General features: G+C 31.3%; 1 protein-coding gene and 1 pseudogene across 2 annotated transcripts; both read right to left on the bottom strand.

The window, feature by feature from the left end:
- Window positions 1-410: 410 nt before the first annotated feature.
- LOC108831906 (serine/threonine-protein kinase BSK2-like) lies at window positions 411-2,350 on the bottom strand (annotated as a pseudogene).
- A 1,045-nt stretch (window positions 2,351-3,395) lies between these two features.
- On the bottom strand, window positions 3,396-6,928 carry LOC108831900 (type I inositol polyphosphate 5-phosphatase 2). 2 transcript variants are annotated; one of them, XM_057007405.1, is made up of 10 exons: window positions 6,618-6,928; window positions 6,410-6,518; window positions 6,200-6,301; window positions 5,993-6,080; window positions 5,804-5,908; window positions 4,528-5,389; window positions 4,252-4,436; window positions 4,058-4,166; window positions 3,817-3,965; window positions 3,396-3,738 (listed from the first exon to the last, which is right to left on the bottom strand). In XM_057007405.1, exons 1-10 carry the CDS (start codon window positions 6,645-6,647, stop codon window positions 3,534-3,536), a joined length of 1,944 nt encoding a protein of 647 aa, XP_056863385.1. In that variant the 5' UTR covers window positions 6,648-6,928; the 3' UTR covers window positions 3,396-3,533. The 2 variants fall into 2 exon arrangements, with proteins under 2 accessions (XP_056863385.1, XP_056863386.1); XM_057007406.1 differs by having other exon boundaries at window positions 6,410-6,515; window positions 6,618-6,918.
- Between the last annotated feature and the right edge of the window lie 7,127 nt (window positions 6,929-14,055).

The following is a 14,055-nucleotide window of genomic DNA, read 5'->3' as shown; positions in this document are numbered from 1 at the left end:
AAAATTTTACTGCAAAGAGTCTGATTTAACAAATATTTTTAAAATAAGTTTAAAAATTAATTTTGACTAGATACCATAAATTTAAAACAGGCAAAACATAATTCTTTACAAATAAAATTATTTTTTTAAAAACATTTTTTCGCATGCGCAGAGAAGGACCTGGTTACAACTAAATGTTCTGTTTTCTGACTAATGTATTAATTTTATGAAAATAAAACAATAAGGATAAAACTGAAAATTTTGATAACGATATGTTTTGAAATTACAAAAAAATAGACCAAATTTTAAAGTGCAGAACGACCATATATAAAACGGATAGAGTGCTTTTGAATAAGATTTAACCAAGATATGTTGATGAAGTACTCCTTGTCTCTGAAACCACTGTCTCCCAAGTTCTTTGTTTGAACCAGTTAAGCGTGGTCCATCCGAGAACAAGCCTATCCGAGAGGAGAACGCATGGATGGTAGTAACACAGGATTCTTAGGCAGACGCATCAAGTAGTGAGATGAAATCTAAACATAAACACAAAAATTTAATTATTTGCTAAAAGAAAATTTTGGGTATTCCTTATTATGATTCATTAACCTCTTCCATCTTTTGTAGTGGTGCTGCTGCAGAGACAAGAGATTTAGTATCAGGTCGATCTTCCGGGTTGCTTTGAAGACATTTTGAAGCAAGATTAACAAGTTTAGTTGCGTTTTCATTATCAAATCTCCCTTCAAGTGATGAATCCATGAGTCGCAACTCATTTTTCTCCATTATGATATCGAAAGCCTGAAATATGAAACATTCATCACTAGTTCATATTAAGATGACAGATTAGTGAAATGAAACAAGAAAATTTTCAGGGACATTACATGTTTCGGTGGAATGTGTTTGCCGCTCACAAGTTCTATAAGAACATTTCCATAATGGTAAATCACACTTTCAGGAAAGGTTCTTCCTGAAAAATGGAAAATATTCGCTAGCTCCATCTAAATCATGAAAGTTTTTTTTCTTAATGTTCTTGAAGTAGACTTGTTATATATATTTACCTGTTTCTGAAAACTCTGGCGTAGTGTAAGTCAAGTTAGTGCTATAGCTTCTTCCGTCTCTGCTGTTCTTAATGAGACCAAAAGTTGATAAACGAGGATCACCGTCCTCATCAAAGAGGATTCTGGATGCACTTAAATCATGATAGATCTTTTGGTTTTGGACGTTGCAGTAATCAAGTGCTTGAGCGATATAATATGCAACTCGAACACGCATTTCCCAAGGCATTTCCCGTCTCTTCCCTACACAACAACAGAGAGCATCAATTCTCTAAGGGAAGATAGAAAGGGGAAGTAGTCAGAGAAAAGATTAGAGGAACATCGTCTTACAGTGAAAAAGATGCTTTGGGAGAGTACCATGGGGCATGTACTCAGCCACCAAAAATCTCTCGCCTCCTTCAACGCAATAACCAAGCAGATTGGCCAATCTCTTGGACCTAAGCTTTCCAACAGCAGTCGCCTGATCCTGATTCCACAAGTCAAAACATAAGTCAACGCAAGATCAACTATTACAAATTCAGACAAGATAAACAGACAGAAGAAAGTTCCAAAGCAACTTTGTTTTTTTCAAATAAAAGAGAATCTAATAAAACTATATATGGTCGATAAAGTATAGTCATAATCATGGAATAAAGTAGCCTTTGCAACCTAAAGTTTCAAAACACATTAGCTGATGTATTATTTTCCCTTTCTACAACTAAAGAAACCGTTTTAATCTTCGACTAGTCATTAATGATCAATGAAACATAATATAAAAAGCTAAAGTTCTGAACTAGCCCTTGTAAGATTCTTACCACAAACTGCTGAGCATCAGGCCAAGTCAGTTTAGAGAGTCGCTTGATGGCGACGAGACCAATGTCTTTGAGCATTCCTCCGTACACCAAATTGAGATCTTTCATCTCACCTCCAGGGACAATGCATTTGCCACTAAACGCATTTGTTGCATCGTACAGTTGACGTAATCCAAAGCGTTGGAAACATGGAACATCAATCTCCTGCTCCACTTGGTCCTCATGATCCACTTGGCCCTCAGTTACTGCAACACAAAAACAGTTTTGTTATAAAAAAAATGCCTAAGGGATTTATTAGAGTGTAGTTTACAAAGGTATACACTTTCCATCTCATTCCTGCCTTACACCAACACCCACAATAATTAAAACACACGCACACATAGTTAAGACAGAACTAGGAAAAGACAAACTAATCTACACTTCCACTAAGAAGCAAAGTAGAGTCGAACCAGATTCTGGATTGTGCTGAGCTGATGGATGATCAGGAGAAGTGATCTCATCGGCATTTTTGGACTGAAAACAACCCATCAAAAGAAATGAGATTCTTCCAAGCAATGGGAAATACGGAAGCGTAAGTTGATAAGAAAAAATGATTATGAGTGAGTTTGGCATTTGTGCTATGTATAAGGAGAAGTGGGAAAGGAAGAATAAGAACTGAATTCACCACAGAAAGAGTAAGAATATATTTTTGGATAACAATGCAGAAATAAATTAGCTTTTTGAGTTTCTGTTTAACATTTATATCCAATCAAAAGATTATTTTACCATATGATGAAAGTTTTAAATGATTATATTTTACCAACCAACAGCGCTAAGACATACTTCCTTACAGGAAAGTCTAAACGCCAATCAAAAGCTGCAAAGTGCCAAATAAAAAAAAACATTACATATCAAGCGAAACAAAATACCTTAATTTGCATGTACTTAACGTAATCCTTTTTGTCTAACCAGAGAGGTAGTTTGCTTCTCTAGTTAATTTGCTAGAAGTTGGAAGTAGTGTCTCCTCTATGCTGAGGCATTTTGGTTATTTACCTATACATATGTAAAGCTAACATTCCGGTTCTGATATAAATCTTTCAGAGATAAATAAAACTTTCATGTGCTTAAAGATTTTGCAATTGTTGTTTCTTCGTTCTTAGTGCAATAGATACTAGACACAACCGTACTCCCTTGAAAGCAACACGTCAACATGCATAATTTGGGCCTCTAACGAGATTCATGTGAATATTTGTTGGCGGGCTATTTTGCAGGCCTCACACACCAAGGTTTGTTATTTTAGACTTGGGTCCAGAAAGCTAAATCAGTTTTACGCTCACGATGGTTTAGTAAATAAACTCATTGCTACATCTTCATCTTTGCTGCATTGTAGATTTACATCTCGTCCCTTTGATGACGCGGTGGAGTAACGTGGTGAAATAACTAAATGTTGCTTTTGACAATATTGAATATTTGAAATATACCGGTCCTTGGTAACATCATTGTTATTATTATATGTCAAATGGTTTCCAGAGTTACGTCATCAATTTAAGCATTTTTCATACAAATTTATGTAAAAAATAGAAACGAAACAGTAGATCATCATAAGGAAATCAAATAGAATGGAAACAGTTAAACAGATAAAAGTTAGCTTTATATAGCGAAAAAAAAAGACAAAACTCAAAACAAATCCTCCATGCAATAAAAATTAATTATGAACATGGTATCGAGACACTTAGACTAAGAAGGAAGGTTCAGGATGAACAGCAGAAGCAGCTGCGTTATTAACGTGAAGAGCTCTTTGAAGTTTCCGTTGATCGAAAACTTCAACTCCAACAGTGAATATGGAAGTCACTGGCCGATGATCAGACATCCTTATCTCCGATCTTTTGTAACAGTCTTGTCTTATTCCTTTTCCCAGCCATAATATTCTATCACACCTGTTAACACACACAACAATAATCACACTTTTTCTGAATTATCAGAACTCTGATAACGTACAATTTTTAGTCACGTACCATGCAGGAGCTCTCTTCTTCTCTCCTTCTTTCAAGTTTTCTCCGGCGTAACGGTCAGAATCAAATTCGTATTTATATGTAGGAGGGAATTTGATCGGTCCTTCTCTCCATCCATCAAAGACATGCCCTCTTCGGAATTCTCTTATCAACTGTTAAATGAAAAGTGATACTTGTTTTAATATATATTAGTAGCAAAGTAATTAGTATACATACATATACGGGTAACAATTCAAAACCAAACCTGATCACTGTTCTTGAGCTCATCCCATCGTTTCTGTGCGACAAGCTTTCTTACATCACTGTCTGACATGTTAAGTCTGTAGTTCAGATCACCAAACCAGAATACCTGACTGTTGTTGAAAGAAAAAAAAACATTTAGGAAAAAGGATTTTAAAAGTTTCTTGCGTTTTTTAATATATTTGATTGATTGCTTACTCGTGACATGGAATGGTTCTCGGTTGATCGGTATCAAGAACCGATGAGAAACGAGTACGACGTATGATTTCATACACGTCAGCATTCCGGCGCTGCTCAGCACCTTCTTTTTGACCGGAAGTTAAGTGCGAACACACGAAACACATTCTTGATTGATACAACGTCATGCTGATCGATACTGATCCCTGCTTGGGAAAGAAGCTAGGGTTAAGGATTTTTTAACTTTTATTGATATTACTTGGGAAAGAAGCTAGGGTTAAGGGTTTCTTTAATTACCTTGTTTCCCATGTATCCCATCAAGCCAACTCCAACCGGCGAAACTTTCAGATTGTTGACGTGTCTTCTTAACCGCCGTCGGATCCATACCGATACATAAATCCCAACCATTTGCTTACTCACTATCCTCACATACTTTTGACAATCTTTCACCTTCCGACACTCCTCCACTAAATCTTCCGGCAATCCGTAAGTATTTCCGATCTTGTCTCGGTCTTCCTCGTTATCATCGGAAGATGATTCACCGTCCAATGAATCATCAGACATAGCTTTCGCAGCTTCTTCAGCTTCAGACAAGGAGGAGGAGGAAGTATTATCATTCTCTTCTTTGATATCATTCCAACTCAGCTTTAGTGTCTCAAAGCTCCGTGACCGTTTCAAGTTTCTTGCGTCACAAGCAAACCTACTCACTCCCGTTGGATTCTCCGGTAGCTTAAACCCTAGCATAGCGTTGCTGCTCAACACTCGCCTTAGCTTCCCCTCTGATCCAACAATCTGAGGGTTCTCGTCTAAAGCTCGCTCAGGCCAGTCCATGTCAGGATTCCCTACAGGTTCAAGACTCGGTAAAGCAGTTGCAGCGTCGATGAACTCATCAGTAGCTAGGTCTAACGAGTGGCCAGCAGCAAGATTCTCGACCATCACATCAGCGAGAATGGAGTTTGCTTGTTGTGCTAAGATGGGAGACGACGGTGCGCTGTGAGACCTATGGAGAACGTTGCTGTTGTTTGGTGATTGATCGTAGACTGATTCTTTTTGGGGTTTGTTCAGTGTTCTACGGATTATCGATTCCCATTTCGGAATCGGACCTCTATCTTCTGCTCCGAAGACGTTTCCGGCGTTTAAGGGTACCACTTCTTGAAACCTGTAACAAGATTTTAAATAAACACCGTTGAATATAGATTCATCAAAACAGAGGAACATAGTACTATATAACTATGGTCATGATTTTTTTTTTTTGGGTCAAAACTATGGTCATGATATAGTATCATTATTAGTAATTATTTGTTTATTAATAATAAAACATAAATATACACATAAATAAAACATCATATTATTCGTTTTCTTCAAAACAAAAAATATATATATATATATCTACGTTTTAAAATATTTTAATATTTTGTATAATCATTTTGCTTAATTAACGGTCAAATTATAACCATATGATTGTAAATGTAAAAATATTTTCCTTTAAATAATAAAAATAAAATATAGAACAAAAATATCTTTAAATTAGTAAAATATTATTATTAAGTTATTGTTAATTTTTTTTACTTACCCAATGATGTAGATATCTGAAGGGTTATCAGTAGAAAGCCAATCGTCAATATCAAGATCATCGGAGGGACGTTTTCCGGCGACGTTCCATGTAGCCACCGTCACTCTATAAGTCATTTTCAACGAATACAAAAACGTTATAGGAAATATTTTCACCAGAAAAAGATCTAAATTCCAGAAATACCCTTACCTGATGTCCTTAGTGTTTATGTATTGGACTCTCAAAGTCTCCGATTTGCCTCGCCGGTGTTTTCTCTGGTAACCCCTCACACCACCGTCTGAAAAATATTAAATGAACCAAGAAATATATTATAACTCCTCTGTATTTATAATCGGAATTTATTATTCAATTACTTGAAAATAAAAATTTATTTTAACAGAAAATCAGAATCTTTACCTGAAATTTTGTTGCCGTGATCAGCTTCCCTTCCTCGGAAGCTGGCATAGCTATCTTCATCAGCTACGCAGCAGCCATTGGATACGTTTTTGACTGAACATACTGGTAAAGGGACACATAAAATAATATTAATAAAGATAAAACTATAGATAAAGTTTGACCAAACTTGAAAGCAGAGGACGATTCTTGTTAATATAGTACAATACTTACCGTCATCTTCGCTCTCATTCTCTGTATCTACTTCGTCTTCGCTAAAGTCGTAGACCTTGGGCTTTATGTTCAGCCATTTATTCATAACAATCGAAGGCCAAAACCTCTGCTTTACGTCAAACAAACAAAAACACAGAAATTTTATGAATAAACAATAAATAAATATATGAAAACAGAGAAGAGCAAGCAAGCAAGCAAGACATCGTACTTCAGGGCGCTTCCCGCGTCTTGTTTTCATCTTCTCTGATGAGACAAATATTTGATAATATATTCTTCTCTTAGGGGGAGTTTTGAGGAGAATTTGAACAGAAGAGATGTCGGAGTTATGATATTTATAACAGTGACAGAGCGAGGTTCAAGAAGACTACACACGAAAAAGAACAAAGACGCAAAACAAAAAGTGGTAGTCAGACGTGTGGAGGAAATTATAAGAAATTTAAAATAAAAAGGTGTAATAATGGAAATTCTCTGATATTATGTTTGGGCTCGTTCGAAGAAAAAGCTATAAAGCTATGGCTGTTATTTAACAGCCTTCACGAACCAAACTCCAACTTGCAAGTCACTTTTTTTTAATAAGATTAATTTGGGGAAGACATGTTATAAGAAATTATAAATACCATCTGATTTATTTCTCTGTATTTATGCTCTCTCACGTGTAGGGATGGCAATCAAGGACCTGGACCGCGGGCCTAACCCGTAAAGGTTTGTTGTGGGACGGGATTGGGCCTCCATTTGATAAGCCCGCAAAATTGCGGGCCTCGCGGGACGGGCTCACAACGGGACGGGACGAATGCGGGATGGGCTCAAAACGGAATGGGCCGGATGCGGGACAGGTTAACCCGCAGAATTTTGAAGACCCGCAACTATAAATCCCCATTTCTACTTGTTTTTTTCAGTACCATAAATTACTTTATTACTATGTGAGATTTTTTTTGTTTAGGTTGATGAGTTTTGTTTTCAGTATTGTTAATTGGTGATTTAAAAAAAAAAATTTAGTTACAATGATGTTGTTAAAGAGATACTGTTTGTTGAAGAGCTACTGCTTATTCTTTAAACTGTTCGAATTGATGTTTGAGTTACTGTAGAATCTTGTCTCTACACTCTAAGTTCAACAATTTGGTTGAAGGAGATGAAGCAACCATTAGTATTAAGTTACCGGTGCTATGCAGAGACGTTGCTTTACAAAATCTCAAACAAGGAATATACATGAAAGAGTTGAATTTGACTGTCCAAATGGTTTTCACTTACTTCAAGACCATTAAACCGGCGAGTGATCACATTGGATGTTGTTGTGATCAATGTTGTTGAGGTCTTTTCAACTCTCTTACACAACTCTTCTACTTTAACATTCATAAAGAAAACTGAAAGAGGCGTCCCGCGGGACGGCCCGCGAAGGCTTATAAATTATGCGGTACGGGATTGGGCAGCCATTTGAAAGACCATAACCCGCGCGGGACAGGCCCGCCGTGACCCGCTCGACGACGAGCCCGCTGCGGTATGGGACGGAACGGGACGGGAGAGCCCAATTGCCATCTCTACTCACGTGTTTCTTCCGGTTTTGGATGTATTTGAACCAAATCATTTATTTCAATTAGGTTTACTATAGTTAGTGTACCGGATACTTCTCTTAAGCTTAAACAACCTAATCTTTGATTATCTTTTTCTTCATTTTCGGGAACAATTAATTTATATGATATTTTTGGAGATATAATGATGGTTTATTGGAGTAAATTGAACCAATATCATTTATAGCTTTTACATCACTCAACAGCATAAAATAAAGAACCGTTTTCTCAGGAAAAAAAAGAAAGAAAGAAGGAAACCGGCTAGATTCTTTTTCTTTTGTTTTTTTTGGGCTAGTTAACTCTTTTTCTTTTTGCAAATCTCTATAATATTATTTGAGAAATCAGTTTCCTATGTGTCGCGCTTACGTTAACTCTCACGATGGTTGATTACATTGATACCTTTAATGAATTAAAAATATTACATTTAATACCTATTATTTTTTTAAATTTCCTTTTTGAAATTTTCCATACAACATATATTTTTTTGTCGGCCATATAACATATATATTAAAAAAGAAAATTTGTAAATTTTAAAAATCAAATTTAAAAACGAAAATATATGTATATATAATATGATTTCATTAAAAAAGAAAATTTCACAAGATAATAGTATTCTATTTTAAAAATATTTTTAAATAACATAAATTAAATTTTGAAGTAATAAATACTTACTTTATATCTATTGTTTCTTAGATGAAATATATTTGCATATAATGTGATTTCATAAAAATAAATTTCAGAAAAATAATCTTGATATTAGAAAAAGAAATATAATTTATTTTAAAACATAATTTTAAACAATACAAATTATATATCTATCTATAATATAATTTGAGAAGTCAATTTCCTATGTGTCACACTCACGTTATTTCTCACGATAGTTGATTACACGGATAACTTTAATGAATTAAAAATATTACATTTAAATACTATTATTTTTTTAGTTTTCTTTTTTAAATTCTCCATATAACATATATATTAAAAAGGAAAAAAATATAAAATTTTAAAATCGAATTTAAAAACAAAAATATATGTATATATGATATGATTTCATTAAAAAGGAAATTTCACATTAGTAATATTCTATTTAAAAAAAATAACATAAAATATACTTTTGAAGTAATAAAATACTTACTTTATATCTATTGTTTCTTATATGAAAAATATATACATTTGTATATAATGTGATTTCATAAAACAAATTTCAGAAAGATAATTTTGATATTAGAAAAAGAAATATTGTTTATTTTAAAACATAATATTAAAAAATACAAAATATATATTTTCAAAGTAATATAAATATTTTGATATATCTATCTAATTTCTTAGATGATTACATAAATAATTAAGTAACATAAACTAATCAACCTTAAATCTAAAATAATAGATTATATTAAAATTAAGGAAGACAACAACCAACCTAAATGCAAATAAGAAAATTAATCAAATTTTTAATATATTTAGAATAAAAAATATTATAGTTGAATTCAGAGAAATAAATACAATCCAATATACCTAAATGATAACTAAATCGACTAGATATAACATATCTAAAATCATATGTTTAATTAAAGTAATGTAATATTATTAATATAAATTATGCATAAAATTTATAAATTAAATTTAAATTAAAGTATATAACAATCAACTATCATAGTATATTTATTTTATAAATATTTATGCCCGTGCATGAGCACGGAAAAATCAGCTAGTTAAAAATATGTTTGTCCTAAAACTTAGACGGAAGCAAAACTAAAATTTTGCTAAATGGAACCATTTCCCGAATCATTTTCACTTTAGTCACTGTTTTTCTCAAACAAAAAACTACAAAAATACAAACCAAAAAACCAACCCAAATCCGATTCAGCAATTCTATAAGGATAATATTTTATAAACGTTCTTTTTAGTGATTTAAAAAGTCAAAATGTCAATTTCTTAGGAGAGACGAATAATTTTTCAATACGCGTCTAGCTCCATCTAAGATTTTCAGCCATACAGGGCCAAAGATTGATTATATATTTATCTGACTAATGTTTGATCAAACAATATTATAAATGACAATTGACAATGAACTGGAACCATAAAAAAACGAAAACAAGAACAGGCGCATTTATTCACGCCTTTATAAATACTAGTATGCTAGGTGTTTTCCTGTAATATGTGCAGTAAAAGATTTTAAAATATTTTTTAACAGATATATATAAATTATATATTTTTTATTAATATTATAGAATTTCTTTTTCTTATCAATATTTTAATATAAATTTGATTTAACTGAACATTAAAATTAAGATAAAAAACAATTTTGTTTATTTTGAATTATATTTAAGAATGTGCAAGTATATATTTAAAATTATAATATTAGGTAGATTTTTCTATCTATTTATTTTAATAAATATATTAAATAAATATGTAAATTGCATAATTGTCAAAAATTAAAATTAAACAATATTTATAAAATCTGTAGATATATATAAGAAACTAATGATTTTACGATTTAATTTGATTTTATGATTTAATTTTTTAATTTTCTAAAAATATGTATATATTTTTTGAAATAATTTAAATGATATTTCGAAATTTGAAATGCCATAATTGAATATATTTATTTTCAGTTTATTACCATATTTTTAAAAGGTCCAAAATATAAATCGACAATAAATGTAATATATGAGTTATTACCATATTTTTAAAAGTTTACTAAAATATAAATTAACATTAAATATAATGTCCATATTATATTAATCTATAAGACATGTCATCAATTTTAGCAGTCATCTCATATTATTTTTGTGAATAATTGTAGAGAAGACATATGGCAAAATCACTTCTCAGATATAGTCTAAGGGATGTAAAATTTCATAATTGTCAAAAATTAAAATTAAAAAATATTTATAAAATCTGTAGATATATATAAGAAACTAATGATTTACGATTTAATTTGATTTTATAATTTAATTTTTATAATTTTCTAAAAATATGTATATATTTTTGAAATATTTTTAATTTAAATGATATTTCGAAATTTGAAATGCCATAATTGAATATATTTATTTAATGATGATTTATGAGTTATTACCATATTTTAAAAAAGTCCAAAAATATAAATCAAAAATAAATGTAATATATGAGTTATTACTATATTTTAAAATTTTTACCAAAAATATAAATTAACATTAAATATAATTATCCATGTCATATTAATCTATAAGACATGTCATCAATTTTAGTAGCCATGTCATATTATTTTTGTGAGAATAATTGTAGAGAAGACATGTGGCAAAATCACTTCTCAAATATAGTCTAGGGGATTTTCGATATCTTTTTTAATATTACCTTATGTTTCAGTTTCAGATATTTGAAAATAAATTAGGTTAACCACACAAACGTGGTCGAGTAATACGGCAAATTTGGAAAGGTGTTAAGTACCCCGGGTTTAAAGCCTACAAACTCAGATTTATCCAATTGTGTGTCAGACGACATGGTATCTAATTTTTATCGCGAACAACCGGATCTGTCTGGCGCCGATAGATAGGTTTCCAAAGAATTAGTAGGTTAGGTCTTGGCCCGCTGGACACCTCCGAATTATAAAAAGTATAAATAAATAAATAAATTAGATTTTCCAATTTCCGAAACAGATGAAATTTGATGGATATCAACTCTGCTGATACAATCCTTTTTCGCTAAATTTGGAACTCTGCAGATACAATCCTAAAGGCTAAACACACCGTTCTTAAAAAGAAAGGGAAATATCCAAGTCTAGTATGTGGATATATTGTCTAAATATACTGAAATGTTAATTTCACACAGCGGATTTTAGTTCATTTTGATCTTAAGAATTAGCACAATATACGTCAATAATTAGATAAGTTAAGTTTATATGAAACAATTGACGCCCATGCAATGCAACTTGTGGATAGCGGACGCAACGAGAGTTATTTGGAAAGTGTTTGGGTGAACTAATTAATTTAATTTATTTTATTAAAACATGTTATGACATATTGATAAATTTTATGTTTAATTATGTATTTCATTTATTTAAAAAACTATGTCAAATTAAACTAATATTAAATATAAATATGACTAAAAACAAATTTAAAAGTTAAATTTAAAAAAATTTAAACAAAAAATATAATCACCTTTTGAAAGAACGTATCAGAATCTAGTTAATCATTTTGAAATAGCTTCACTCAATTAAATTATTTTTAGTTAATCAAACTGTAATTGATTAATGGACCTTCAAACAAAAACCTGGAAGATGATGGTTGACCATCAAATTGATATCTATATTCTATTAAAATATGAACATAACCATCAAATTGGTATCTATATTCTTTTAAAATATGAACATATCAATTGATGAATGTTGTCGAACTATATATTTCATTTATTTAACAGATTATTCTATCAAATTAAATTAATATTGAATATGAATATAAATATAGATATTATGAAAAAACTTAAATATACAAATTAAATTTTAACAAAAAACAAAAAGTATATATGTCATTTAAAATGGCATGTCAGAATCTAGATAATCACTATAAACTAACGTCACTCAATTAAATTAGTTTTAGTTAATCAAATTGTCTCTGTTTAAGTAATTGATCAATCAAATAGGTAACAGGATATTTTATTACAACAAGTTTTTTCTTTGAACTTCCATTCATAAATCACTATTTTATTACAATAAGTTCAGTGGGAAGTAAAAATGTTTCTTAATCACCAACGAGAGCGACCGGATAACTAATACATTTTTGGATAGATTAATTCGTGATGTAACTGCTGTCAAATAACGTTTATAGAAAGAGTGGGATTACAAAAAGCTAACACAAAGAAACAAATTTATATACAAGTATAATTTATTTCAAACTGGACAAGTCGGTTACTCGAAGATTGCTAAAAATGTGAGAACTCTAACATGATAATATATTTGAAATAATTAATTATTTTAATTTACCAAATCCAACACAAAAATTAGATACTATTGGTACTTGGTAGGCCGGTCTAAAGGTACATTTGGAACACATACCTAAACGCACCTGTGTAAGGAAACACTTGCCCTAATCTTTATTATGACTAACCAATATCGTTATTAAAAAGATTGAAATTTAATCATGCCGTATAAAGTTTTTTGAGTAACGGGTGGACAAAAAGATGAAAATGTTGTAGAAAGAAGTCAATGCCATTTGCTTTTCTTAACGAGCTAATAGGACATCAACACGCAAATTATATGAATAATCACTTGTATTTTTTGACTCCATTATTTTATTTTATACAGTTCTTTTTTTTGTGCAACAAAATAAAATGGAGTTTTAACGGCAAAAATGGAGTTTTTATTGGACTGATGTCATAACTTCTCAAGCAATTCATCAGATATTTGGCTATATAAAAAAATCGATCTTTCTTTTGTTGACTATTCATCCTTCTATAGGTGAAGGGTGCTTCAAATACAACAAAAGACAGCTCGTCTTAAATATTTAATCTGTCAGGTGATATCACATATTCTCTGATACATGAATGCAACTCGCCTTGTCTCAAGACACTGAATATTTTCAAACTGTATCGTTTATATTTGTTGACCGATCACCGATCATGCACGCTGGGGTCAAGTTCTAGACATTGTTTTCCTCATCAGAGTTTGTTTTTGAGTCGGGTCTTTTTTGTTCTACTCCGGACCGCTGAAGCTAATGGATCTTTTAGAACTGGGTCGAATATTGATAGGGTGCAAAGCCACCTTCATCACTAGTTACAATAAGGATTTCAGAAATACCACTTTTTTGTTTTCATAATTCATTTGCAGGTAAGTCTTATCTTTGTTTAAGAAACCATTTGGATTCTGAATTCAACATATAGATTAACCTACAAACTTGATTTTCATAGATCAAAAGTTCAAGATTTGTTCTGAAGATAATAAATTGAATAACCTAGCTAGCTCCATCTATAAATCATGTTATTGTCAAAATGTAAATGGAAACACTGATGAATTACAAATTGATATATAGGTTTGCTAAAAAAACTGATAGACAGAAACGGAACTATCGTGGAAGCCATCATCAAACACTTTTGGACAGGAAAACA

This window comes from Raphanus sativus, chromosome 4 (genome assembly GCF_000801105.2).
Source record: "Raphanus sativus cultivar WK10039 chromosome 4, ASM80110v3, whole genome shotgun sequence".
Classification (NCBI taxonomy): domain Eukaryota; kingdom Viridiplantae; phylum Streptophyta; class Magnoliopsida; order Brassicales; family Brassicaceae; genus Raphanus; species Raphanus sativus.
This window is presented reverse-complemented; position numbering and strand designations above follow the sequence as displayed.